At 54.3% G+C, this 27,657-nt stretch overlaps 8 protein-coding genes across 8 annotated transcripts; 3 read left to right on the plus strand and 5 right to left on the minus strand.

Annotated features, from left to right (window-relative positions):
- Positions 1–72: 72 nt before the first annotated feature.
- V2A60_008168 (Sec23-binding domain of Sec16-domain-containing protein) lies at positions 73–6,027 on the plus strand (the record flags this gene model as incomplete). The annotated part of the gene is made up of 2 exons (XM_083259442.1): positions 73–2,282; positions 2,502–6,027. 2 exons carry the CDS (start codon positions 73–75, stop codon positions 6,025–6,027), a joined length of 5,736 nt encoding a protein of 1,911 aa, XP_083115568.1.
- A 352-nt stretch (positions 6,028–6,379) lies between these two features.
- Positions 6,380–7,760, minus strand: V2A60_008169 (checkpoint protein Hus1/Mec3; the record flags this gene model as incomplete). Its single annotated transcript, XM_083259443.1, has 4 exons — positions 6,380–6,406; positions 6,465–7,449; positions 7,539–7,644; positions 7,718–7,760. The coding sequence occupies 4 exons, from the start codon at positions 7,758–7,760 to the stop codon at positions 6,380–6,382; spliced, it is 1,161 nt and encodes a 386-aa protein (XP_083115569.1).
- An 814-nt stretch (positions 7,761–8,574) lies between these two features.
- Positions 8,575–9,042, minus strand: V2A60_008170 (uncharacterized protein; the record flags this gene model as incomplete). The annotated part of the gene is made up of 1 exon (XM_083259444.1): positions 8,575–9,042. One exon carries the CDS (start codon positions 9,040–9,042, stop codon positions 8,575–8,577), a length of 468 nt encoding a protein of 155 aa, XP_083115570.1.
- Positions 9,043–9,830: 788 nt separating this feature from the next.
- V2A60_008171 (uncharacterized protein) lies at positions 9,831–10,364 on the plus strand (the record flags this gene model as incomplete). The annotated part of the gene is made up of 1 exon (XM_083259445.1): positions 9,831–10,364. One exon carries the CDS (start codon positions 9,831–9,833, stop codon positions 10,362–10,364), a length of 534 nt encoding a protein of 177 aa, XP_083115571.1.
- A 252-nt stretch (positions 10,365–10,616) lies between these two features.
- Positions 10,617–11,305, minus strand: V2A60_008172 (uncharacterized protein; the record flags this gene model as incomplete). The annotated part of the gene is made up of 3 exons (XM_083259446.1): positions 10,617–10,665; positions 10,792–11,153; positions 11,279–11,305. The coding sequence occupies 3 exons, from the start codon at positions 11,303–11,305 to the stop codon at positions 10,617–10,619; spliced, it is 438 nt and encodes a 145-aa protein (XP_083115572.1).
- A 4,293-nt stretch (positions 11,306–15,598) lies between these two features.
- On the plus strand, positions 15,599–20,822 carry V2A60_008173 (formin homology family protein; the record flags this gene model as incomplete). The annotated part of the gene is made up of 2 exons (XM_083259447.1): positions 15,599–16,169; positions 16,225–20,822. 2 exons carry the CDS (start codon positions 15,599–15,601, stop codon positions 20,820–20,822), a joined length of 5,169 nt encoding a protein of 1,722 aa, XP_083115573.1.
- Positions 20,823–21,516: 694 nt separating this feature from the next.
- On the minus strand, positions 21,517–22,404 carry V2A60_008174 (SNUT3/LISCH7 family protein; the record flags this gene model as incomplete). The annotated part of the gene is made up of 2 exons (XM_083259448.1): positions 21,517–21,929; positions 22,026–22,404. The coding sequence occupies 2 exons, from the start codon at positions 22,402–22,404 to the stop codon at positions 21,517–21,519; spliced, it is 792 nt and encodes a 263-aa protein (XP_083115574.1).
- A 1,571-nt stretch (positions 22,405–23,975) lies between these two features.
- V2A60_008175 (uncharacterized protein) lies at positions 23,976–25,084 on the minus strand (the record flags this gene model as incomplete). Its single annotated transcript, XM_083259449.1, has 2 exons — positions 23,976–24,564; positions 24,642–25,084. The coding sequence occupies 2 exons, from the start codon at positions 25,082–25,084 to the stop codon at positions 23,976–23,978; spliced, it is 1,032 nt and encodes a 343-aa protein (XP_083115575.1).
- Positions 25,085–27,657: the final 2,573 nt, after the last annotated feature.

A 27,657-nucleotide genomic window follows, 5' to 3' on the forward strand; every position in this document is an offset into this window, starting at 1 on the left:
TAACAGGTGGCCTTCTAGTATACCCCATGCATTTCTGAAGGGCTGCCTCGTTCATGAGTAGCGAGAAAAAAAATGGCTGAAGATGCTCCAAATTCATCCTGGCACCCGGCTTTCATGCCAAATAGCCACGAGCAAATGACTGCGCCGCCCAGAAAGCACGCTGCCCTACAGTCGGACGCCCATGACGAGGCGACGACAGCTACGATGCCGGACGTGACGAATAGCCATGATCTCGGCGATGCTTGGATGGCTGATGATGCCGACAAAGATGAAGGCGATGCTCGGTTAGCATCAGAGGCGCCGACGGCGCAGTCGATGGACGTTGATGCACCGGAAGCCGCCCCTAAACAGCCCATCGCGAATCTTACTCATACGGCGGCACCCAACTCCGCCAACGGAGCGCAAAATCCACAAACTTCCGTCGAGAGCACTGCCCAGATGAAACCTGCTGCGACCGACCCCTTCGATACGAATGAAGATGATGATGGCGATGCTTGGTTCGCAGAGCAACCACAAGATTCCCTGCAATCTGACGCTATACCGGCTCCCACAGCTAACGTCACCGAGCTTGCTGAGGCAGAAGAGATCGACGCTGTTGAACTGCAGCCAGAGAATGGGGACGGAGCTGGGTTTCGGACAGCTCCAGACCGGGAAGAGCTCTATGCCCAACAAGTCGAGCCGCAGTCGCATGCCAACCCCGAAGCTGAGAAACCCAGAGAGCTAGAGGAGCAAGAGGCAAAGCCATTGCACCAACTTTCTCAACACTCAAGCTCCATGTCCTTCGCTCGAACCGTCTCACACGAAATTAGTTTCAACGACGATGACGAGGGTGACTGGGCGCTCTCCAGATCTAATACCGACCATTTCAAGTTTATGTCTCCAACCGATCGAACAAATTCCTTCCCCACTGTTCCGCCGGCACAGCCGACCACGGATCCTTTCCCTTCACACTCACTACCTTCTTCTCAAGCCCTTCAAGTCGTTGAGGAAGCTGAGAAGAGCGCTTTCACCCAGGATGATCCGGAGGAACAAAAAATGTTTTGGGAGAATGGTCCAGAGGATGGCGAGCTAGAGTCGTTTCAAACTATTGGCGGCGATATCGGGGATGCTGCTACAGAAGCATTTCAGTCGCGTTTCGAGGAAGGCCTACCACTCATTCCATCCGCCGAAGAGGCTACCGGAGAAAACACGAAGCAGTCCAGCAATGATCCCTTCGCCTCATTCGAAGAAAATGTTGATGATGACTTCTTTTCGAATGTTCAGCAGGGCGAGGCGTCTGAAAACTTTAGCCAGCCAATTCAACGCAAGTCTACCATGCAGGTCATCGGAAACACCCTGAACGCAGATTCGGAAGTCCCACAGCCTGCATTTGATACACTGGAAGAGAATGCCGATGAGAGTGGTCAGGCTCTTGCCAGCGCCTTCGGCGCGGCGACCAATGACGAAGGTCTCCCCGGTGTGGGCGATGCCGCTACCGATTTATCCGCAAAGTGGCAGGAAGCTTTTGGAACCGGGGACGACGACGACGATTTTCTTCTGGAAGATGACGGAAATGGCAACGATGCGTTCGATTCTGCAGGTTTTTTGGGGAGCGATGACGAAGGCCTCCTCTTGGATGACGATGATGATACACCAGCAGCCACGACAAAGACAGCACCTAACCCATATCTGCCAACTTCAGCGCAGACACGACCTGAACCTGTTTCTGCACCAGCAACTACGTATGGGTATTCCACGCAGCACCCCCAGCAGACTCCCTATGGTGGCTCGTTTGGCTATGCTCCGGCAGCGCCACCCAGAACAGAGGCTCCAAAAGCTGAGAGCTTTGCGGACAAAGCCAAGGGCGGTTACGCCTCACCGTACGACCTGCCGACGGATCTAGTCAGCATGAACATTAAACCTCGAAAGAGGCCAAGCCTGCCGAACGTTGCTCAAGAACCGACTCCACCTATGTCTGCGCCGCCACGCACAACGAATGTGTACGCATCACCTCCTGGGCCAGTTGCGTCTACTCCCCCCACCCAAGCGCCACCTTCGAGATCCGTGAGTCGACAGGGCGGCTTCTTTGAGGACCTCCCTGTGACTGCGAAACCGCGCCCCGGCTCGCGTCAAAGCCTTCGTGCCGCATCGCCCAGCAAACAGTATGGCAACGCAGGCCCGACTGCATCCACCGCACCGCCACCACCTGCCATGCACCAGCAGTACCAATCTCCCCCAATGGAGCGCCCTGTAGCTCCCGAGAATCCTGCGTCAAACTTGGTTGCGCCACCAAAAGTGAATCCGTACGCGGCATTGCAAGCAGGATCCACGCCATCTTTACCTGCAACCAATGCTACGAGATATTCACCCGCTCCCGCCCAACAACACAAAGGAAGCTCGGCCCCCCCACCCGCAGCACCGAACCGGTTTTCTCCAGTACCTCCACTTCCACGCCAAAACAGCTCGCCGACGCAGACCGTCTCTGCGTCTGCATCGCAAACTTACCTTCCACATTTGCCCAGAACCTCAAGCCCGTTGGCCCAGTTTGAGATCCATCATGACAAGTCCGCTACAGGTGCTGATTCTGGCCCCCTCGACAGGCGTGCTAGCTATAACCATGAGCCGAGACTGAACCGTGTTTCATCGCTTCCGCCGACCCGTGAGGTAGATGAGGAGGAGGAAGTCCAGGCTATGAACCAATCTGGAGCACCCCAACAACCTCCTTCTGCTGCAGCTCGATACAGCCCTGGCCCGCAGCAGATCCCAGGTGCACAGTCTAAACTGTCTTCATCACCGCCGAAGCGCACTGCCCACAACTACCTGCCTCAAACGGCGCCACAGCAGCCTAGCTTTGCACCCCCCGTTCGAGCTCAGACGCAGTCTCCCGGAGCAAGTCGAAGTATTCACCAGCAAGTACGCCCATCCTCCGCTCATACCAATGCTGCCCCGACATTTGGGCAGGCTATGCAACCGGCAACAGCGGCGCCTGTGCGCACTCGCGGCGTGTCCCTTAGCATGAATTTGGTTCCTCCTACGGATGGCCGTGAGCATGATCCATTGCAGCGTTGGCAAGGTGTGCCAATTATCTCTTGGGGCGTTGGTGGTGCCATGGTGACGTCGTTCCCAAAGAGTACACCACGCTACACCATGAATCAGTCAGCACCAACGATGCTAAGGACTCCTGGAGAGGTCAAAGTCAAGAGCATGAAGGAGATTGAGCCCCTTCCCGAGCATTTAGCCAAGTTTCCAGGCCCTCTTCGAGGCAAATCCAAGAAAAAGGACGCATTGGCCTGGCTGTCGTCAGGGATTATTGCACTAGAACGGGAGTTACCTGATGTGTCTCTGACTCCTCAGCTGTCCTTGGAAGCGAAGAGATCTATCGAGCGACTGCTTCTGTGGAAGATTCTTAGAGTCTTTATCGAGTTTGATGGTCATTTGGAAGGCTCTCCTGCTGTTGAGAAAGCAGTCAGAGAGGTTCTGTCGTCACAGGGACATGGTGACGCCTCGTTGCCTACTGGATCGAGCATCGGTCAAATGGCATCATCCACTGGCATGAAGTCTGATGATGTCGGCTCCGCCTCCGTGGAGAGCATCAAAAATAGCTTGCTCCAAGGTGATAGGGAATCGGCTGTCTGGGCAGCTGTTGACAAACGCCTTTGGGGCCATGCTATGCTGATTGCCCACACTACCTCATCCGAGCTCTACAGCCGAGTGGCACAGGAGTTTGTGCGAAAGGAGGTCAACTATCCGGGCCACAGTAACCAGTCTCTTGGCGCGTTTTACAAGGTACTCTCTGGGAACTTTGAAGACTGCGTCGACGAATTGGTACCTGTCCACGCACGAGCTGGTCTGCAACTGATGTCAACCGATGCAGGCTCTGGAGCAACCCAAGATGTACTGAGCGGCTTGGAAAACTGGAGAGAAACTGTCTCGCTGGTGCTAAGCAATAGAAGCGACAATGACATTCGTGGCTTGAACGCTCTTGGAAAGCTTCTATCCGGATACGGCCGGGCTGAAGCGGCTCAGATCTGCTTCATCTTCAGCCGAGCCATTTCTGTCTTTGGCGGCGTTGATGACCCCAATGCTGATTTTGTGCTGGTCGGCGCCGACCATCATAAGCAGTCAGATCAGTTCGCCAAAGAAACGGAAGCTTTGCAACTGAGCGAGGTTTACGAGTATGGTCTGACACTGTCCGGGGCGGCGAATCTCGCGGCTGGTGCCCCTCATTTGGCAGGATATAAGCTTCAACATGCGACAGTGCTTGCCGAGCATGGTTACCGTGACAAGGCCCTGCAGTATTGTGATGCCATCTTCACCTCAATGAGTGCCCAAACCCGTCGATCACCATACCACCACCCTCTGCTAGAGGCTTCTGTCGACGACTTTATGAGACGTCTGAAGCAGGCTCCAAAGGATGACGGCTCAAGCTGGATGTCCAAGCCGAGCATGAACAAGGTTTCTGATAGTATGTGGAATCGCTTTAACAAATTCGTTTCCGGAGATGAGGATGGCAATGGACAACCCGGTGCTGATGGTGAACACGGCCCGTTTGCTCGTATCGCTTCTACTCCCAATATCAGTCGCTCGCCGTCCGTCTCAAACTTTGAGACGTATGGAACTTCACCTAGCTACGGGGTATCGGCGCTGCCACCCCAAACCTCGGCCGTCAACTCTCGATATGCCCCGGCCACACACCCCGCTACCGCGGCACCTCAGAACCCTTATGAGCTTGCCTCATACCAGCCAGCTACTGTGCACCAGCAGACGAATGGCCGCACATCGAACGAATATGCCCCGAGCCCTTATGAGCCGGTTTCTTCTGGGACCGGTGGAGCTGATGGAGGATACCCTGGCTTTAACCAGAGCGCGCCTGAGCTGTCGCACCAACCTAATCAGTCTGGAGCGTCGGCGTATCAAGCACAAGCATCTAGTACCACCACACAGCCGCACGGTCTACAGCCTTCACCCAGCATTGCCGCTGAGCCTACTGTCAACGCCAGCTATGGCTACCAGGGATATCAACCTACCGGCGGCTATGAGCCGGCCCAGCCTGCTACTGCTGACATGCCCAATGTAGGTGATGCAGGCGAAGGCGGTTACCAGCCACCGTCGTCACAAAGTTACGGGTTTGAACCGCCATCGATGCAGTCCTACGGGTATGAGCCGCCCTCCACACAACCTCAAAGCTATGAGCCTCCATCGGGTGAGGCACAAGGTCACGAACCTCCTTCTACACAATTTCAGGGATACGAACCACCGCCAACCCAGTCTTATGGCTACGAGCCACCTTCGTACCAGCCTGATATGAACAATGATGCCGAGCATGACTCTTCCAAGCCAAAGACGAGAAGCTTCATGGACGATGATGATGACGATATCCCTGCCTTGAAGGCGGCGGACAGCAAGTCCAAGGCGGACCTTGACAAAGAAAACGCAGAGATGTTCAAGAAGGTTGCGGAGGAAGAAGCTAAGCGAGCCGCAGAGGCAGCAGCAGCAAAGAAGTCGGGCGGCTGGGGTTTCGGCGGCTGGTTCGGCGGGTCCAAAAAGGCGGAACTCGGCAGCGGAGAAGCATCGCCTCAGAAAGCTATCAAGGCCAAGCTAGGTGAATCCAACAGCTTCGTGTACGACCCCGATCTGAAGCGATGGATCAACAAGAAGGCTGGTGCTGAGCAAACAGAGGCACCGAAGGCCGCGCCGCCCCCACCTAGGGGTGGTACTCCTCGTTCAGTCAGCGGTACCCCTCCACCGGCCGCCGGCCCTCCTGCTGGTAGTCTGGCGCGATCGGCGTCAACCTCCAATCTCAAAGCAGGCACAATGCCTCCCCCCAGTGGGTTGGGTATCAGCGTGCCCCCTCCGATGATGCGTTCCGATTCTACTGCCAGTGCTGGCGGTGCCCCCACACCACCAAGCGGACCTCCCAGCCGCCCAGCCACGAGCATCAGCAATGCTAGCAGCATTGACGACCTGCTCGGTGCCGCTGGATCTCGCAAGGTCTCCGGCAAGAAGCCTCGCAAAAGCGGCCGTTATGTGGACGTGATGGCCAAATAAAAGGACGAAGACAAAAAAAAAGTCGCAGTGTCATAGAATGAAGACATGAAGGAACGAAAGGAGGGATGAAGCATGTGATTTAAACCCTAACCTGACTAATAATTATCAAGCAGCAAGACACGAAGCTCGAAGCTGTGGCATATATCTCTGATTATGGCCACATACTTCTCAAACCCTTTCTGCATATTGCATGGCGTTGTACATGCTGGGGCGAAAGCTTGTCGTGCCCTGTGTCTAGTTTTCTTTACTCGTGTATCATAATAGAGTGCGTTGTACCATAGAAATCTACTATACATTATTATTGTTTCTTCTTTCAGTGCGCTTCGCCATTCGCCTTGCTCCATTGCATTCTTTATGCGCTGTATGATTGGACGTAGTACTGCCATAGCAACGTCTGTTAGCTCAATGCACCCTTTCCAGAGAAAGAAAAAACGTACCGTAACGACCGAGTCCTCGGCGGACGCGTCGTCATACTGGGGCACGTAGACGTAGAGGATCAGGGCGTGGTCGTCGGCGAAGCAGGCAATGACGCGGCCCTCGAGGCGGCCGACGCTCAGGACGCGGCTCCAGTCGCGGCCGTCGACGCGGACGGTGGCCCAGCGGTCGGGCCCGTCCTCGCGGAAGCGCGTGCTGGGGTGGTCGGCGAGCGGGCGCTCGAGCTGCGCCGGGTCGAGCTCCGGGTTCTCGAGGCCGGACCAGACGCTCGCAATGTCCGTCGTGTCGGTGGCGATGCGCAGGCGCAGGCCGCCGTGCATGTTGGCGCTGAGCTCGAGCTTGGGCGCCCTGGCCGACGACGAGGCGGCCGACGCCGAGGCCGAGGCCGCCGCCGCGCCGGGGCCCGGACCGCCCGAGACCGCGGCCTGCGCGAGCTTGGTGAAGCGGTCCGAGATGGCCTTGAGCTGCAGCAGCGGCGGCAGCTGGATGTGCACGTCGGGCTCACGCACCTTGGGCTGCATGATGGTCTCGACCGTCTCGGGGTGCAGCACCCGCACGGGAATGTCCTGCGTGATGATCTTCTCGTGCTCCCGCCGCAGCGACGTCTCGAGGTGCTCGGCGTGGAAGAGCTCGTCCTCGTCGCCGGCCGCCGTCGTCGTCAGGAACGGGTCGTCAGCAGCCGCGGCCGCCGCGGCTGCAGCGCGCGCCGCCTGCTGACCTGCGATGCCGGCGGCGGCGGCGGCGTTTGCGCTGCTGCTGCTGCTCGCGGCCGTTGTAGTGGTGATTGTGAGGGAGAGCACGGGCAGGCCGTCCTTTTTGGTGAGCCGGAGGGAGGCGGAGATGCTGTTGAGGGCCGACTTGAGGGCCCGCTGCAAGGGCTGCAGCGGCAGCTCGAGGTTGATGGTGTTGCCGGCCTCGGCAGACTGGATGTGGTAGTTTTCAAAGATGAGGTCCATGGAGAGGGAGCTGCGGCGGGCCAGCCAGCGTCTTGGTGTTAGCAGCTTTGCGCCTCAAGTAAGCAGAGAAAGGGGAAAGAAACTGCGGCAACCGCATCTTGCCAGACAGTCGATACGTACGCCCAGACCTGGGACCCCATGTCGGGAATCACGGTGAAGCGTGCCGTCTCATCGCTGAGACGCACCCAGGCAATCTTCTCGAGCGAGGAGAGCGCCGCTGTGAGCTCTGCGATGAAGGAGAGGCCGAAATGTTAGCGCAGAACTGGCCCGTCGTTTTCCGCAGATGTGCTGTGCCTTACTTGAAAATGTGCGTATGTTCTTCAACTCCGTGCGAAAGCGCATGGCGAATTCGGTTGGAAAAATTGACTGCGCCCAGGACGTTGCATGAGGAAACGCGGATGGCTGCGTGCAATCCCGTGGCGCGTAGATTGGAAGTTTTGGCGGGGCTGCGCAGAGCAGCGACAAGGACGGACTGCGTGTGTCCTTGGCCACTGACGCAGAGGCGGACAGCACCTCTGATTCTTTTTACCGCCGATTCCACCCTGCAGATTGAAACTCGACTGGCAAACTCTTGAATGGTGGGCTTCCTCGATGACTTGTACTTTTGGTTTCTCTCACGGTAGGTGACGAATTCTCGGTGTTGGCGGACTACGCAGCGCAAGTCTCGCGATAGTCCTGGATCGGTGCGTGCGTGCTTGCGCCTGGCTGAATTGCTCACAATGCGACAACAGCCACTCGATTTGCTCTTGAGATGGAAATTCACCACAGGAGATAAAAAGGCAGAATGGACTTGACGGTGGGCCGTCTGCCTCGCCAATATACATAGAGAAGGCAAAGAGGAGCAAGTGCAAGCTTAAGGGAAGGGTCATGATGCCCAATTTGCGATGCCGTAGGGCCAACCTTTGACAATCACCCCGAAAACATTCAAAAATTTGTAAATCATTATATTGTAGCTGTCATAAGACATTGCTAAAGCCCCAGTAAGCCTTCAATCACCATCATGCACGTCCCAAAGAACCGCCAGATTCTTAATTCCCAAGCACACAAGTCGGTCCAAAGACAGCAACTCAGCCCAGCTGCCAGGCACAGAAACATGTCCCCTACACAATGACGGCTAGATGACAGCATAACACATGTCAAGTCGACGAATAGTCGATCATCTCAAGTAGTCCGGGTAGCAGTCCCAGGGGACGTCTGAGACACTGGGGCCCCACACGGAATTGTAGTTGTCTGCCTCGCAGTACTCCTTGAACAGTTGAAAGTCGGCAGGGTCAAAGATGCAACGATGCCACATGCTCTTCTTGACCTGCTCCTTCTTGTAGGGCAGGCAGTGGAGGCCGCCGACGAGCTCGCACGCCCTCCTGTTGCGATCCCAGAGGAGGCCCTCGGGGCCCATCTCGCGACGGCAATAGCCCGAGATGTATGTGTAGTCGCTGTGGCGACCCGTGCACCGGAGCTGGTGGATTCCGGTCACCTTGTCCTCCGTCCGGACGTACGACCCGTTCTCGCACTTGATCTTGCAGTCTTTGGGGCCGTAGCACGGATGGCTTTTGTTGGCGGGGTTGTCGAGTAAGCCGGCGGTGACGGCCCCGGCAAGGGAGGCCAGGAGAAGGATCAACTCCATATTTTTCCCAGTGACCTGAGAGTGAGAGCCAGTAAGAGGTTTGTGTTGACGAAATGCGGCGGAGACTTTTGGCCTGCGTGGTGGCACTGGATGGGAGTGAGGAGAGTTGATGTATCGTGGTGTCGTCTTGTCGTCGTGTCGGACACAGAAGAAAACAAAGACCCGAGAAAAAAGTCAGATTGAAACAAATTGAGAGATCCGACGTCATTATAGCGCAAACTTTGGGCCGGCTGACTAGAGCCCTCGCTTGTACTGTACTTGGCGACGGGCGCAGGAGAAGGAGGGGAGTCGCCACAACATTGTGAGAATGCCTTCTCTTGCTCACATGAGCTTCGAGTTGTATAGAAGCGCACTTGAACACCGAAACGGCGATTCGGTCAAAGGACGACTGCCTACATCGGAATAGCATAACGTCATTGCGAATGCAACGACGACAGGCAGCTCGATTGCAGAGCAGGTGCGAGCGACAACCAACAATGTCCCGAGTCAACCGCGCCAGTGTTATTTTCTGTCGAATAGATCATATAGTAGCTATTCAATTTCGCCACCGTCAGCTTGCATCCATGAAGAGACCATCATTATTTGCCACGTCAAGTCCAATAACATTGCCCCGGACCAAGAATAAGCTGCCGCTACGTTCCGTAGTTCGACGCCAGGCGAAGCTTCACGACGCCGCTCGGTCACGACTCGGCACTCGACACTTACAGCTAGGCAGAAACCAAAGAGAGAAGAGGGAAAAAGAGGGAAAAAGAAAAACCAGCCATCCAAGCTAGCTTCCATCTACGATAATGGGCAATTCTCTGTCATGTTGGCCGCGTAGCCACGGCCGCCGCACCAGCGACGACAAGCGGCGCCGAGCAAGCAAATCTGCCCGGCAGTCGGCGCCGCGCAAGGATACAGACTTTTTCACCCACGCAGACGAGATCACTTACTTTACGGACATTGAGAACGGGCGCACCAGCATCCTGCTAGGCAGGCACAGGCACATGGACCCGCTGCGAAGCAACCCGGTGCAGCCGCCGATGCCGCCGTCGCCAACCGAGAAGGGCCAGGTGGTCCGGGTGCTGCCCGTGCCCAACAGCGAGGAGAATGCGTGGAAGCGGGCCGGTATGGTGATCACCTTTGACGATGACGACGAAGGGGAGAGCTCCTGGGCAGGGTCGACGAGACGGGGCACGCAGGTGGATGTCGACGTCGCCGACGAGATTGTTGAGGCTGCGCAGTTGGAGGCAGGCGACGGGGGGGAGACGACATCGACTGCGGTCCAGACTGAAGCTCTGCCCGTGGATCCTGGGGCGTTGGAAAATGGCACCAGCCCGTGAAGGTACAGTGTGAGAAAGGGCGGGCGCTGATTTGAACGACTGGCGTTTTGGTGTCATTTTCAAATACCACATGGGCGACGTGTTTTATGCTTTGATTTCGGTCACGGGCCCTCAGCGAATACTTACACAGGGACAGCGATGTACAGCATTGATCGGTATTGGTTCCGGGTAGATTAAATTGTCGTAAAAATTCATGAACGCTATTAGAATGCTATACTTATATAACAGAGGAAGGTTTTTCGGGCTTTTCATTCAATCATCCGAGTCCGAGTCGGTGTCGTCTATGAAGCCTTCTTCCAAGCTGGCGCAAAGATGAGCAGTCAGCTTATGGGCTCCGAAACGGCACGCGTTGATATGTCTTCCATAGACGTTGAACAACGCGAGGAAAACAATAAAAAACGACACTGACGAAAAAATCAACACTTACTCTCTACTCAACCGAACGGTAAAGTTCCCTGCCGTTCCCGTCCGCCTTTCCGCGGCGGCATTGGCGCCGTGCTCGACACGGCTCAGCTCCTCGCCGTCTTCCCCTCCCCTCTGCTCGTCGTTCTCGTCCTCATCGTCGTCGCCGCCGGCGAAGCGGCCCCTGTCGCGGCGCCACGTCGACGGCAGCGTCAGCGCGGCCAGGCGGTCGGCGATGCGGTCGCGCAGCGACGACGATGCGGAGCCGAGCGAGTCGAGCGGCAGGTACTGGCTGTAGCGGTTGCGGTAGCGCCGCCAGAGCGGGAGCACGGCAAAGGTGACGACGAGGAAGAGCGCGAGGGAGATGCTGGCGGGGACGATGAGCGTCTGCAAGAGGAGCCGAGCCAAGCAGCCATGTGTCAGTTTGAAAAGTTTCTCTGGCGGGGGCGAGGATCACGGGAGGGGAGGGGGGCGGGCGGGCGGGCGGGCGGCAGTAGGTAGTTGGGACAAACCTTGATGCCGGACAAAGCGGCCCCCATGGTTGCGACGGGTGGTCGAGGCAGGCGGCCGCAACAAACAGCAACAGAAGCAGCGACAGCGACAGAAGCAGCAGCAGCAGCAGCCTTGCACGTTTACCAAAGTTGGTTCCTAATGCAAGTAGGCGATTCGGGCGGGTCGGCGGCCGCCAGTGCGCGATGGAGTGGTTGCGATGGAAAAGTTGTCGATGGTCTGAGATGGTGACAGCAATCCTGTTACGTGGGGTGCCCTTCGGCTGACGCGCCCACCCCAGCTGACCTGAGCTACTTATAAGTAGTGCCTAACACAGATTTCTGGAAGTACCCTAGATGCATCTGCGATGGTCAATTGTTCCTCCTCGCAACTTTAATTTGTAGTTTCTTTTTGTCTCTGGCTCTAGCTGTTTCTAGCCTTTTTCTTCGTAGCAAATAGCAAAATGTCGGCGTTTCGCCTCCTTGTAGCGTGGTATATTCCGCCAAGGGTGAATAATCTCAACTCGCCTTGCTTCGCGCAGCTTGGAGATGATCGATGGCCGGCCACTTGTAGTGGGATGTTGGAGCAGTAGATGAGGATATTCTGATGATTGAATAACCACTGTCAAGAGGTAATGGTTTGCGCGCCATCTTGTACAAATACATAAATGGTCGCCTGCATATTTGATAGGTAGTTAATGGATGACAACTTATCCTTTAAAGTGACCTGTTTCCGTTAATATGAGAATCAAGTTTCATAGCCGATCTGAGTGAGTAATGCCTGACGATATGTAGGCCGTCCACCACATCGGGCCTACTAAACACAAGAGGCTTTGCCACCGGCTTCAACTTTAAAGTGTCAAGCTTGGATGAAGTGACGGTGGCTAAACTATTTTCGTCTCAGTCTACCATAGCACAATTGAGAACCTCAGTCTCCTTCAACTGGACGAGTAATTTCTGCTTCTGAAGCCGGGTTGGGCAACGTAAAACCTCTACTGCATCCCGATGAGCAGCTAGAGCATGCTCTCAAGGGAGGAACAGGGAGCACAGGGCATACTGTCCTGATGAGGATCGGTGCGACCAAGTTCAATACATTGTGACGAGCGAAGACTCGTCCCGGTAGCGTGGTGCACGAAGCGGCGAAGCAAGGAGGGACAAAGGCGCAGGAGAACCAGCATGAAGCAGCACTTATAAACAGGATGATGCAGGACCCAAGTCCATATCTATACCTGGGCGAAAGAGCGAAGAAGGTCAAGAAGTGGTGCAACAGGTAGTGTGGCGTTCTGTATAATGGATTGCCAAAAGTTCCGTACAGGACGCGCTACCTTGCGTGGCGGGAAACGTACGGAAGTTTGGTCTTCCCACTGTAGACTTCTACAAGCGGGATTTTTCAACATAACTGGTCAGGTGCATGAACATGATGATGCAAGAGGGGAGCCTGGAACATACCAACTAAGGCAGCTAGAAAGGCACCTAGAGGGATAACCCCGCTGGTGCTTACGAGTCGCTTTATCGGGATACTTGATTGTACGAATACCAACACACCTTACCTACTAGTTGTTATAGACTAGTTCTATGCATATATATAAGGATTACAATTGCAACTACGATAGTGTTCCGAGGTGCAATGATAGCACATAATTTGGTTATACGAAAACCTCGCAGCTCTTGCTTCTGAGCTATCAATTCCCTTGCCATCTACGCCGGTTAAAACCCTGGCGATGGCCTGGATCCGCCCCAGCGTGACGCGTGAAAACAGAATTCAATCACTTCACCGCTGCGCCGCCGCGCCGCCGCATATGTCAGGGCCTGCACATGGCACAGTGCCTTGGAGTCCGCAACCTCACGAGATGCCACGGTACTGATGCTCATTACTCACATTCTATGCAGCTGACAGTCACAACCAGCGAAACCTGTGAAGACGACATCCAACAATCATATCTCGGGAGATGTGTAGAGATGAGCAGGCACCAGGAACACTGCACAAAATCAGTAGCTTCCGGCTTGCCGAGTCCCCGATTGTTCTGCGTGCGGGAAGCTCTTATTACTGAACTGAATTTCGATTTGTGGTTGAAGAGAAGCTAGATGGGTAGTTTTCCCTCGGATCGTTGCATTCATGTAGCAACAACTGACGCCGGACTAGACGACGACATGCTCTATCATGCGTGATCATGCACAATCATGTCTACTACACAACGGGCGCACGCCAAAAAGGAATGAATACTCATTACTCATTCTGCTCATGCTCATATGGGTTGACTCGACTGCAGCAACCATTTTATTGGCCGGCTTGCGGTGGTCAGTCGGGAGGTGTCCTGTTCGACGTCGGCATCCATTGGCCAACATGTTTGGTCCGCATCTAATAAGTGCTTCTAATCAGCACACGGCAGACTGGGACGAGCAATGGTTCCCGCAAGTCGGATGTCAACCCCGCCGTCTGCCGAGGCGCTACGGCGAAACATCGATACGGTTCAGCGTCCAGTGTTGCATTGACAGCGAGGGGCACTCGTGTTTGATGTTTGACGTGTGTGTATGGGTAACCGTGCGCCAACAACCCTGTGACAGACAATGTATTGTTTCGGAAGTTTCCGACACGCAAGTTGATGATGATGATGTGATTGACTGGACTGGACTGGACTGGACTGGACTGCTGATTTTGGCTGAAAAATACTGCTCGCAAGGCGCAGTCACGGCGTGGACGATGTAGCGGAAGGGGTACGTGCCGAGTTGCGTCGCTTCCAGGTTACCAGTATGCTCGTGGTAGCCACCTCGGTAGGCAGCCAGCAGCAATGATAAGTATGGATGGATACTGATGGAGCGAGAGACAGTCGGCACGTACTGACTCTACTAAGTAGGCATAACCCAAGCGCAGCAAACACGACACGGATAAGTATAAATTGGTTAGAATACTCAGTAATTACTCTACTGATATACTCAGAGTCGACCATCAGCACGGGCTAGATCCTTTTAGGCCACCCGACCCCAGTCAACGCCAGGGAACCAGGCTAAGGGTATCAGCGACCTGCATACCCCCCCCTGAGCCCTGAGTTCCCGAGGTGGTGAGGACCTCAAGAGGGCCGCTAATCCGAGAAAGGATGAAGCGCCAGGCTCCAAAATCAGGGGCAAGGCCTCTGTTGGCACCGTTCAGTGTTGACTGTCCAGAGGGTAGTCGATATGCCGCTGTAGCAACTCGCCGCACCTCCACTATGGCCGCTAATGATGCCACGCCAGGCTGAGGGGGGAAGGGGGCGGGGGGCGGTTAATGGGTACAAAGCAACCCTATCAGTACTTATGCTGGCTGGCATCAAAAGTCGTAATACTATCCGTAAGTACTGGTTACAAGCTGTTCTTTGACAACGTTTTACTTAATGCATACACAGGGCATGTCTGAGTTACTAAAGACACTAATTCACGATTATAGCTGACTAGCAGTAGACGTGGCACCTGTAATCCGTACACCTACCTACCTACCTAGGTACTCAATAAATACCTTAGGTACCTTTCTGCCCGAGGTAGGGAGCCAGTTACATGTACTCAGGGTTGAAAATATAGGAGGTAGGACGTTGCCAGGTCCAAAGGCACACGCAGGTACAAAACACAGGGGCCAGTTAAACCGCTACAACGGCAACGCCACTACTTACCACTCAACGCTTTGCATCTCAAACACCTACTTACACAGTACGGAAATCTCGCCCTGTTTATGCCCTAATAATACCTACCAAGCCAATATCGTCTCGGCTTTATTATTCTATTGTTTCTTGCATATTATACAGTCCAGCTCTGCATCGTTCCTACGCCAGCCCTCTCTCTACGTCGCCTGCTGCCCCCTGGACTGTCCCTTCTACCTGGAGGTAGATACTTGGGAATTACAGACAGCGCCCCCCCTCCCCCCCAACCCAACACTAGCGCACTAGCCACACACCACCTTGGCCTGCCCTGTCCGCCGTCCCCTTTTGACTGCGTGCCGCCGGGCACAATTCCACGCCGCATCCTTTCTCCCATATCCAACCTGTGCAAACCTGCCTGACTCGACACACGAACGCATTCAAACGTCTTCTAAGCCTGCTGCCTCCCCTCCCCGCACACTTTCTGAGCTCCAGGGACCTCTCGCGGGTCAAATTCTGTACTCCCGCCATCGACTTTGTGCAACGAAGCCGCAACGACGAAAGACGAGCACGGAACGACCTCGGACCACCTCCCGCAGTCGACATCTTCCCCTCTGCGACGATACGAAACGACCTTTCCCGTTTTCTTCATCATGCGAGCGGCCCATGGCCTGCACCTCGCCGCTTCTACGCGTTTCTGATTACGAAAATCAATCACCCCATATAAGACCTCCCCAACATGTCTGACAAGACGAGGCAGTCGTCCGGTGGACGCTCCCTCTTCTCCCGCGCCAAGAACAAGGAGAAGCGCATCGTGGAAAACGATTCCTACGATGCCCTCAGTATCATGAGCTCCCGGTCATCCCGCCACAATCGCGATTCCTCGGCCGTCTCCATCGACGGGCTCGCCTCTCCCGATCCCTCCATGGGCATCATGTCAGGCGTCGCCTCCATCCCGTACGATGCCATCGCCCCCGGCTCCCGCTCGCCTATACCAGTCGACTACCTCCCCAAAGCTGACCAAGTACCCGTACGTAGGGAACCTTTGCCTCATCAACTGAACAAGGGCCACGACTTTCACCAATATCCAACATTTGACCCCTCCGTCGCCAATGCTGGCTCCCACGCCTCCAAAATGGGCCCCCCCGCATCCAACGTGACCATGGCCAGCACCGGCAGGATCGCGCAGTTCCAGCAATGGGGACCTTCGCGTGGCAGTATGGCAAGCACTACGAATGGATCTCATACCTCTCGATACGACTCGCTCTTGTCCCCCAACAATCGCGTCTCCGACGCCAGTGCCTATTCCAGTATGCCCCTTTGTTCCTAGCTGTATGCTGCGGCACTGACCAACATTCTTTGTAGTCCAACCAAGCGCGTCGTCACTCAGCTCCTATGGCGCACCTCATCGAGAATCTCACCGCCTTACTAGATTTCCCGGTCCGGGCGCAAACGATACTTTCTACTTCCCCAAGCCCGATGATGACAATGTTATCGAACAGATGTTTGCGCAACTTATGCACAGGCGAGGCTGGCATAACTTACCCGAGCAGGCTAGGCGACAAATGATGGCTTACAAGCCGGACAAGAAATGGACGCTGCTGCACCAGGACCGATTGGCCGAGTGGCAGGGCGAGCAAAAGCGCCGTCTGACGGCTCGTGTCAGTCAGTTTGCTCAGCCAGACGTCACTACCTACTCTGACGAAGAGGGCACACCTGAATGGTACGTGCGAAGAGTAATGGAAGATAAACTAGACGGCAAAGGCATGGGCAGTTTGGAAGTCAATCTCCGCACGCAGCAGATTGGCTGGGTGCGTCGCTTCGTCGAGTGCCAAGGACAGGTCGCGCTCGTCACCTTACTTCTCAAAATCAATCGCAAGATTGCCAACGCGCCAGCGAGTGAGAACTCCAAGGCTGAAAAGGGCCTTGACCGTGAATACGACATTATAAAGTGTCTAAAAACACTTATGAACAACAAGTTCGGCGCAGACGATGCTTTGATGCAACAAAAGGTGCTTCTGGCTCTAGGGACATCGCTAGTCTCTCCTCGATTGACTACGAGAAAGCTCGTCTCAGAAATCCTCACATTTCTTTGCACTTGGGGTGATAATGGCGAAGGCCACTACAAAGTTATCCAGGCCCTTGACGAGGTCAAGGCTCAGAGTGGTGCAAATGGGCGGTTTGATGACTGGATGCGCCTGGTTGAGGCAACTGTCGACGGTCGTGGCAAAATGGGTAGCATGGTTGGCGCAAGTGATGACATCCGTACAGGTGGTGTCGGCATGGAGAACTTGCTCATGGAATACTCTGTGGCCACCGTCATTTTGGTAAACATGATGATTGACGCCCCGGAAAAGGACCTTCAGCTGCGAGTACACATCCGCGCCCAGTTCACAGCATGTGGCATAAAGCGTATCCTGAGCAAGATGGAGGCGTTCCAATACGAGCTCCTGGATAAGCAGATTGACCGCTTCCGCACAAACGAGGCCATTGACTACGAGGATATGCTTGAGCGTGAAAACAGCAGTATCAAAGACAATATTGAAGCCGAAGTCAAGGATCTTAGCGACCCTGTCCAGATTGTCGACGCTATCCAACAACGTCTCCAAGGCAGCCGGACCAACGACTACTTTGTTTCCGCTCTACAACATTTGCTACTCATGCGCGCCAACGATGGCGAGGAGCGCTTACGCATGTTTCAACTCGTTGATGCCATGTTGAGTTACGTTGCCATGGACAGGAGACTGCCCAACATGGATCTCAAGCAAAGCCTCAACTTTACGGTTCAAAGCTTGCTCGATAAGCTGCACACTGATTCAGAAGCAAGACAGGCTCAGGATGAGTCGCTTGAATCTCGTCAGATCGCGGAAGCAGCCATGGCTGAACGTGATGAGATGCGCGCACAGTTGGAACTTGGCGCAGACGGACTTGTTGCGAGACTGCAAAAGCAAGTGGACGAGCAGAGTAGATTTATCGACGCTCAAAGACGACAGGCCGAAGGGTTAAAGGCAGAGCTGGACGGTGTGCAGACGCTCCGTGCCAAGGAAGCCCAACGCAATGAGCTCGAGACCAGGGAACTGTACCTCATGCTACGTGATGCCCAGGATATCGCCGCCTCCAACGCCGCCAAGGGTGCTGCTGTCAGTTCCCCGACTTCTACGACCAATGGCACCAATCCCGAACAGATGCAAGGCATTCTCGATCGCCAACGCTTGATGGAGCGCCTCCAGATGCAGCTTGAGCGCCAGAAGACGCAGTACAAGCTTGAGGGCAGGGTATGGGGTGAGGCCGCTGGGCCTTCTGACCGACTTCGCGCTCTACGTGAAGAAATGGAGGATGATGAGGCCGAATCAACTGCCAGTGGTGCACCTCGCGACTTCACCAATAGTGTTCTCGGCAGCGTCGGCCGCCAAACTCGCATTCCTCGTAAACCTATCAATGCAAACAACGAGGCCTATGACAAGGAAGCTATTGAAGAGGCATCAGAGATGGAGGAAGAAGAGGGCGTCGTATATGAGCGACCCAGAATTGTCGAGTACAAGCGACCTGTTATCGATCCTAAGCAGCAGGCTGTTCTTGTTGACGAGCTGGGCAGCAAGCTTAAGAAGTACGACGGCAGTGATGATGAAAACGAAGGTGTTACTACGGGACCTTCGCATCCCAGCCTAGAATCCTCTGCGCCACCAACACCTGCTGATGGTGACACCCCGAAAGCTGGCACTACAACCCCTGCCAGCAATGTGCCGGCTGCTAGCACAGAAGGTCCTCCTCCACCGCCGCCACCGCCTCCCCCTCCGTTGCCCGATCAAGTTCCGGGAGCACCACCGCCGCCACCACCACCCATGCCAGGACAAATCCCCGGAGCACCACCACCTCCGCCTCCGCCTCCGCCACCTCCTATGCCTGGCCAGATCCCCGGCGGACCACCCCCTCCGCCACCTCCTCCGCCTTTGCCCGGCATGAGGTTGCCCGGCATGGGAGCGGATGGTACTACCTCTGACTCGGCAGGATCTATGCCTCCTCCACCACCCCCAATGCCTGGTCGCAAGGCTGGTGGTTTCCTTCCCCAGCCCACGTTCAGTGCCACGCCTAGCGTCGGCCTGCCCGTGGCAAGACCGAAGAAGAAGCTCAAGGCACTTCACTGGGAAAAGGTTGACGCACCTGAGACAAGTCATTGGGCAGCGCATACTCCATCAGCCGAGGCACGCGAAGAGAAGTACATTGAACTTAGTAGGAAAGGTATTTTGGATGAGGTTGAAAAGCTGTTCATGGCCAAGGAAATCAAGAAGATTGGCGCATCCAGTGCGCGCAAGGACGATAAGAAGCAAGTTATTTCCGCAGACTTGCGCAAAGCGTATGAGATTGCGCTGGCCAAGTTTTCACAGCATTCTGTAGAAAAGGTTGTGCAAATGATTATCCACTGCGATGCCGAGGTTCTCGACAACGTTGTCGTTATGGACTTTTTGCAAAAGGATGACCTTTGCAACATTCCTGACAATACGTCCAAACAGATGGCTCCTTATAGCAGAGATCTGACGGGGCCAGATGCTGCCACCCAGACAAGAGAATTGGACCCGGCCGACCTCACTAGGCAAGATCAAATCTACCTCTACACTGCGTTTGAGCTACACCATTACTGGAAGAGCCGAATGCGTGCTCTAGCTCTGACGAGAAGCTTCGAGAGCGAGTATGAGGATATCTACAACAAGATGCACCAGGTCGTTTCTGTGTCCGAGTCCCTTCGTGACTCGGTATCGCTCATGAATGTTCTGGGTCTTATTTTGGATATCGGTAACTACATGAACGACGCCAACAAGCAAGCTCGTGGTTTCAAGCTGAGCTCACTTTCTCGACTTGGCATGGTCAAGGATGACAAGAACGAGTCGTCCCTGGCCGACTTGGTTGAGCGCATCGTTCGCAGCCAGTACCCAGAGTGGGAGAACTTTGCTTCCGAGATCAGTGGCGTCATTCCTGCACAAAAGATGAATGTCGAACAGCTTGAAACCGATGCCAAGAGGTACATTGACAACATTCGCAACGTTCAAATGTCCCTTGACTCGGGCAACCTCAGCGATCCCAAGAAATTTCACCCGGAGGACCGCGTCAACTTGATTGTGCAGCGTTACATGAAGGAAGCCCGTCGCAAGGCCGAGCAGATGCAGCTCTACAAGGATGAAATGGTTCGCACATTCAAAGATATCATGATTTTCTACGGCGAGGATCCTGCGGATGAGAGCGCCAGACGGGACTTTTTTACTAAACTCGCTGGTTTCTTGACCGAGTGGAAGAAGTCGCGGGAAAAGAATATGCAATTGGAGGAGATTCGGAGACGCAATGAAGCTTCAATGAAGCGAAAGCACGCCGCACAAAAGGCCGCCCAGGCAGCCAGCGAATCAGGCCCCGCCTCCGCCACGAGTACCGGTGCGATGGACTCGCTTCTCGAGAAGCTCCGCGCCGCGGCGCCGCAGGCTCGGGACCAGAGAGACCGACGCCGACGTGCGCGCCTCAAGGACCGGCACCAAGTGCGCGTTGCGTCTGGACAGAAGATTCCCGATCTTAACGAGATCCCAGAGGTGGAAGCTGGTTTGAAGACGGACCAAATCATCCAGGAAGAGGACGGTAGCACAGCCGGGGCCTCTGGCCCGACCAGCCCGGATCCTCGCGATGGCGACGATGACGTGGCTGACCGTGCGGCGGCGCTCCTGCAGGGCATGCGTGGAGGAGACGCGGATGACAGCGAGAAGCGAGAGAGTCTTCGGAAGGCAAGAAGGCAGACCGCCGAAGAGGAGAGACGTATGCGTCGCCGCCGCCGCGACAAGGCCTCTGTCGGCAACGCCGAGGATGTTGGCAAAAGTGCCGATGCGACGGAGGAAGATGGGTCGACGGCGGGCCCCGAGTCTGCGCGGGCCTCTGTAGCAGGGCCGTCAGAAGATGGCGAGGCGGGAGATGAAGGCAAAGCATAAAGACAAAGAGGGCCCGCTGAAGAGAACATGTTGCAGAGGGGACGAGAGGGAGAGAGAGAGGAGAGCTTGAATGGTTATGGAACGAAAAAGGCATCTCGTGATTCGCTCCTTTTTTTATACAAAGTACGTAATGTTTACATACCAAGCACATAAGCACATATAATTTCCTTTCTTGTTTGGCCTTGGGGTCTTTCTATGCTCTCATTTGTTCTTGACTGGGGGAGGGTTTAGACGGATTGCACCGGAACCGTTCCAAGTTGTATTTTGTCGTTGCGGTTTGGGAAGGGAGGGCTGGGATGAGTTTCTCGCATTTGCTCACGGAGAGATTTGGGCCGGTTTGAATTTTCTCGGGGGGGGGGGGCAGCGTTTCCCTTCTTTCCCCCGTCTTCTATTCTTCTTCATTACCTCTTATTCAGCCACTCTACCTCGATGCAATATACTCTAGCAGAAAGCTATAAAGAAGGTGATTCAGCGTTTTAGTATCCCAAAAGAACAAAAAAAAACAACAACCTAAATGCAATACCGGAACCGTAAACAGACACACACAACGCCTTGATGAGAAAATGAAACACAAAAATGAACCGCTCCTGAAACAAAGAAGAGAGATGTAGACAAAGGCGAGCAAAGAATCAAAACCTTGTGTCTTGCTAGTTGGGCAAGACAGAAGCTCGGCACAAAAAACTTATAGTGTTCATCAATCTCTCGTCGGGCTCAGCGCCCTGTTGAAGCCGCCCAGACGGTTCATGTACTGCCTGTACTCGGTCTTCTTCTCCTTGCGCACGGCGCCGGCGTTGTTACCCGCGACGCGCTTGTCCTTTGTGGTGCCGAAGCCGCCAAAGCCCATCATGGCCTGCATGGCGGCCATCTCGTCGTCGTCATCGTCGTTGTCGTCATTGTCGCCTCCGCCTTTGCCCACGGCGACGGCGGCGGCGGCGGCGGCGGTTGTTGGCTTCTTGGAGCTGGGGGGTTTGGGATCGCGGTGATTCGTGCGGTCCCCGTCGATGCCATCATCATGGCTGCTTTTGTTGTTGTTCTCGGCGCGCCCTCGCGGGCCTCTGGCCGGGCTGCGGCTGCGTGATGGCGAGCGTCGGCGACGGTCGCGACCTCCTGTGAGGGAGTCGCAAAAAAAAACGTTAGCATGATCGAACAAGGTGTGGATAAACTGCCGCGCAGGTAGGGAAGAGGGGAAGGAAGAAATGGTACCTCTACGGTCGTAACCGCCGTCGTCATCGTCATCGTAGTCTCGTCGACGGTGGTCATTGTCGTAACGGCGCGATCTGTAGTCCCCGTCTCGTCTGCTGCTGCTGCTGCCATCGCCGCCGCCACCGCCTCCTCGTCCGCCGCGGGAACCTCGCTCAAAGCCGCGGCCAGCGGCGCCGGCATCGTGGTCGCGGTAGCTGCCGTGCTGCCGACGGTCCGGGGAGCGGGAGCGGTCGTCCCGCTCGCGCGATCTCGAGCGATAATTGCTGCGTCTACCACCGCCGCCGCCGCCGCTGCCTCGGGGTCCGTCGTCGCGCCGGTCGGGGGCGTCCCAGTCGCGGCGGTGGTCGGGACGACGGCCGCCTCGTCGTTGGTCCGACATTTTTTTATCTTCTTCTTCTTCTCGTTCTTTTTTTTTTTCGATTTCGCAAGGGCAGGCAGAGCAAGGGAGAGATTTGGTATGCGGTGTGCTTTCGTCTTTCAGGGTAATGGGATGTTGGGTTGGTGCATGAGGACGGATGGATGGGCGAGGCGCGCGACGCGAAGTCGAGGCAGCAGCAGTACGGATACTACCTACACCTTTATTTTTTCCCCGTTTCCCCACCACCAACCATCATCACAATCCGTGTAAGTGAGTTGCAGGTAGAGTAGAAAAAGAAAGTATCAGACGGCTACCTTTTCTGTTTCCATCTTCCCCCCTTTCTTTTCTCGGTCTTTATAATCAAGTATATGTGCAGTTCAACTCATCCGCAGGCAGTCACCGTTTCAATTTACGGCCCATTTACTCCATATAGCCATCCCATTTCCACCTCGCTATCCTCCAAGCTATCAGGTGTCGTCGACCCATGCCCCGATAATACGTAAGGGAGGGTTGTCAATAAGTTCCCAAAATTCACCGACCATATTATTCGTCTCCAGCTCCCAAACAAATTCCCAATCCTTCGGTTCTGGTCCATAAGTGAAGGCGACGAGTCTGATGTCCGGACCTGATGAGTCCAACCTGCCCCAATAGTGTCTTAAATTGAGTCCTTCTGTCTCTCGAAGAAGATTCGATTCCACTTTGCCATACTCGTTCAGGTCAATGCCACCTGCCTGCAGATCCTCAAGCCAATCCTGCAGTTTACGTTTGGAGCGTCGTTTCCACTTGGAGAATGTAGACCAGGACACTATCTCGTACTCCGGAAGATCCACAGACAATGCATGGCGCTGTGGAAAACTCACAAATACCCGGAAAAGTTCGTAAATGAGTACATGGAGTGCAGTATGGCGCTGTGGAAAACTCACAAATACCCGGAAAAGTTCGTAAATGAGTACATGGAGTGCAGTATGGCGATGTCTCGTGATTTCTCGTCCATGATCAAACATGATCGGAAAGTTTGTCTCCGAAGAAGACGTCACTAGCGCCATCGAGCCAGTAATGTCTCTCAGAAGCTGTCGCCAGTCACCTCTCTCCTGCCAATGGCAGTATATCATTCGCCCTGCGACGACCTTTATCAATGAAAGTCCGTGGTCTTCGAGATCTTGCAGATCTTCTAGCTGGACCTTTTCATCACTCCAAAGGAGACGTCGCAGAGACTTTGCATCACGAGGAAGCACTACTGAGAACAGAAGCCGGTCGTGGGCTGGCTGTTGGTAATGGGCCCCTCGTCGAAAGTGCTGCAGGAACGACCTGAAGTTCACAGATTGACCTATCGCTACTAATATGGTAAAGACATGTTTCTCAACACGTCTTTCAATAGTGCGAGTGCGATCGAACGGTGCAAGCCAGAAGTCAGCGTATTCTTCAAAAATACCGTGAGCAAGTGCAAGTTCATGGATATCATCATGTTTCTGTGGCCAACCCCTCAAAACACTGGAAATTTGACCCCGCGCTGGATCGAAGACTTTTACAAAGTCGAGGCCCCAGTCGATCATTGTAGCAACCGCACTACCTCCCTTTTTTATCACAGCAATCTACTTGGCAATCAGCGGAACTGCTCGTACGGTTTCATGTTGCCAACCTACATCTAACAATCCCTTGCCGTCCTCGTCAACGTCGAACGGCGAAGCTAGATTCTTGTCAAATAGCTCCAATAGGCTTTTGACATCTCCGACCGCGGCATATCTCAGGACGGGCGAGTTACTTGGCACGACGTTGTACACTCGCAGGTTGGTGTCAAAGCCAAACTGGTTGACTGTAGAGACTATGCTCCATGCTTTTCGAGAGAGCCAGTTTGGGGGCTTCAAATGTATGTAATATTTGACCGAAGAACCGCTGCCGCCGACACTGGGTGCCGCTCGCTGCTGGCAGTCCTGATTTGACTCTATCTTGTCGATACCGATGCTTCCAGTGATTGAACGCCCCAAGTGCGTCTTCCCCAGTTGTTCTCGACGGCGATCGGTGAGATTGACTAGTTTCCGGGGTAGAGTCCGAGGTCTCGACGTATTATGCGTCTCTTCCACGACTTTGGAGGTGGGAAGCCGACCCTGTCCGCCGGCGGGATTGCTCTGTGACAGCTGCAGGCGAGCGACAATCAAATCTGGTTGTATCCTAGCCAATGACCTATTCAAAGCAGTCAGCGTCGGGGGGGGGGGAGGGCTGCCATCAGTGGAATCTGTACTCAGTACGGTTTTGCTTACATTGACCAGTGCTGCTGGGCAACTCCCAACAGATTCCATACTCGTTGCAAGCGTCTTTCCAATTTTGCCCGAAAGTCGTGATCCAGCACCAGTTTGCTCTTGCGTGCCGCTCTCCGCATCGCCTTCACGGAGCTGATTTTGTGAGAGAGCTCATCCACTGATGCGGATAGCTCGTCGACAGCTTTGCGACAAGTTTCAACAATCAGGTGGCTGATGCCGTCACTCCAGGGTACCGCCCTTGGGGTCGGCCTGTCCAAGTCGGCCTCCATATTCTGGAGAACGTGGCTAAGCAATTCAATATCACCAACGAGCAGCTTGATGCTGTCAGGGATCTCCTTGAAGTCCTCCCACATACTCTTGAGCTTGAGAGTATGCGAGCTGATCTTGAGAATCGCCTCCCCGAAAGCGACACCTGCAGCGACGACGCCTATCACCTCTGCCATGGCTACAGTCTAGTGCTCTTGAGGGTATTGTGGAAGGTAGAGAGAGTCATCGTCGGAATTCCGTAAGAGCTGGATGGGGCAATTTATTAGCTGCCGCTGGCCAGGGAACTTGTTTCACACAAGGCTGAGCGTCTGTAGTGGTGGGCTGAGTCTGCCTCGGCGCAGTTCTACTGATCATGGGAAGCTTCACCATTCAACTTCTCGCCCTTTGCACACGCCACATACATAGTATATCTACACGGGGTCGCTTCGAGCTGTAACTAGACTCTACTTTAAGATCTCTAGTAATTCTTATTAATTGAAAGAGTCATTGTGGCGATGATTGGCCAGGGAAAATATCAGAAGAGTTGCACAGCGATGTTTCGTTGCCTATGTGGCGGCCTCCTGCAGCCTGACGCATGTGTTCTGCAACGGAGTGTGGCAGTACTTGGTAGCTGGTGACTGACGAAACACAAGATCATGCTAATTCGCTAATCATCTGGTCAAAATACTTGTTCAATTTGATGTTTCGCCCATGACTGATAATGTACAACATCATGGCGAAGCAAGCCAGCAGACATCAAAGACACCGGAAACTATGTATCCATTTGGTTATCATGCCAACCTTCACTGGAAGCACCTCAACCAGGTTTGCCGTGCGAATGAACTGTGAGCAGCTGCTCAAATAGCCACGCAATTTGGATCCCTTTTCCTTGCTGCAGGCGACGTGGCAACTGTAACCAGCCCTGCCAATTGTGACGCCTCGTGATGATGTGACATGGATTGAGCTAATGCAAGTTCAGCGCCTAAATTGCAAGGGCACAGGTGCGGCGAAAAGGGGGGGCTTGGACGCCGTACATGATCCAAGTGGAAAATAGGACAATTGAGACAACGTGTAAAGAGACTTGGGGCAAATGTGCAAGAAACTATCCAGTATGTCCTTGAAAGCATTAGGTGATAAACACAACGGCCGGCGAGGAATAGCCAAGCAAGCTCTCTTACGTGAGAGAGTGCTTTTGCCCCTTGCAAGCGATTTTCACTTGCAAAGGATGATACTGCAAAGGATGATACTAACAAGTACTGATCGTGCCATATCTGCATTCGGCCTTATTCCGAGCCTGTATGGGGTTGCACGACCGGTTGGGCACCAAGGCTGTGCGATGGTGCCCCCATGCATCCGCACAGCTAGAGAGCGAGGCTGCGTACTGAGTAACGTGTTTGCTGCCATTTTGTTGGTCCGATGGTTCCCCGGTACAGAGCGGAGAGGCAGGATCGTCACACAACATGGATTGTTTGCAGGCCGATGCGAGACAGCGATGGAGGCAGTACAAGGCTTTCATGGGCCGCGCCGTCGCCAACTCATGATGCAAAGCATTGATAATGGAAGAGCGACATTGCCGGGTTTCAGATGTCGCTGAATTCTCATGCTTGCACTGCAGAAGTATGGATAAGTGGCATGCGTGGTTTACAGACGGGCGGTCTATCCGTACTATGCTGCACATACATGCTTAGAGCGATGCGACGACTCATTCGCGCTTCGGCAAGGCAGGGAGTGCTGCTTTCAGCTTCTCGATAGGTTACCATCATGAACTCTCCGCATTCCGTAGCAGAAACGATGCGAGACTGCATGATTTTCAGTTGATTGTCTCGAGTCTCCTCTCATCCGAGCCATGATACAAAGTGTCTAAGATCTTCCAACTACTTGTAAATGAGACAAGTCATGGAACAGAGGTGCAAGAATCGCAAGGTGATGATGCTGTTTCTGAACAGCTTGGTTTCACTCAGAAGCCCATACATAATAAAGGCTAGCCCGCTTGTTCGGGCGACATATGTTGCGTAATTACTACTTACAGAATACGGCTGCGATCTATCTGTACATGTACAGACTTCGACGACGCTACTAATAGACTCATGAACCAAGTTCCGTCACCATTCATTTTATACATTGTGGCGTGCAGCGCGCGCGACATGGTCGAAACTTTTTTTCTCAATCACGACGAGTACTGTAAGAATTTCTCGAGATTCAGCTTGTGCCAATTTCGACATCACTGCCCAGTCGCAAGAGTAGATCCACCGGACTCATATCTTTTTGTTGCATCGCACATTTGGAGCCATGTGAGGAATCCCCCGTGCTCGGATGTGAGCTGGTTGGTTCTCTTGTATATCTGTGCTACTGAGTATCGTGACTTTACTTGCAAGACGATGGAAATTCTCTGCCATTGATGGTGTACAAAGGATCCTGTTACCCAGCGAAGATGCTTATGAAAGCTGACACGTTTTGCCTCGGAAAACGTATACGTGCTGTCCGGCCACTCTTGTTGCAACCTGAGGAGCCTGAATACATAGGTGAGCTCTTCGGTAATGCATGATAGGTGTCCACGTACGAGTCAAATATGAAGGAATCTGGAGGACCTCGCAGTCAATGCTGTGGGTTTTGTCCACGACGTGGAAAAATCGTGATCAACGACTCCTGGTCGCCTTGGATCCATCTGGTCGCTCCGACTTACTGATACTCAGTACGGCGTACTGATAGTAGAGCGCAGCATCGCAGGTGTGACCAGGGTGATGATGCGCTTTGTGAAAATCCTGGTCTG

The sequence above is a fragment of the Cordyceps javanica genome, chromosome 5 (genome assembly GCF_051103115.1).
Source record: "Cordyceps javanica chromosome 5, complete sequence".
Classification (NCBI taxonomy): Eukaryota; Fungi; Ascomycota; class Sordariomycetes; order Hypocreales; family Cordycipitaceae; genus Cordyceps; species Cordyceps javanica.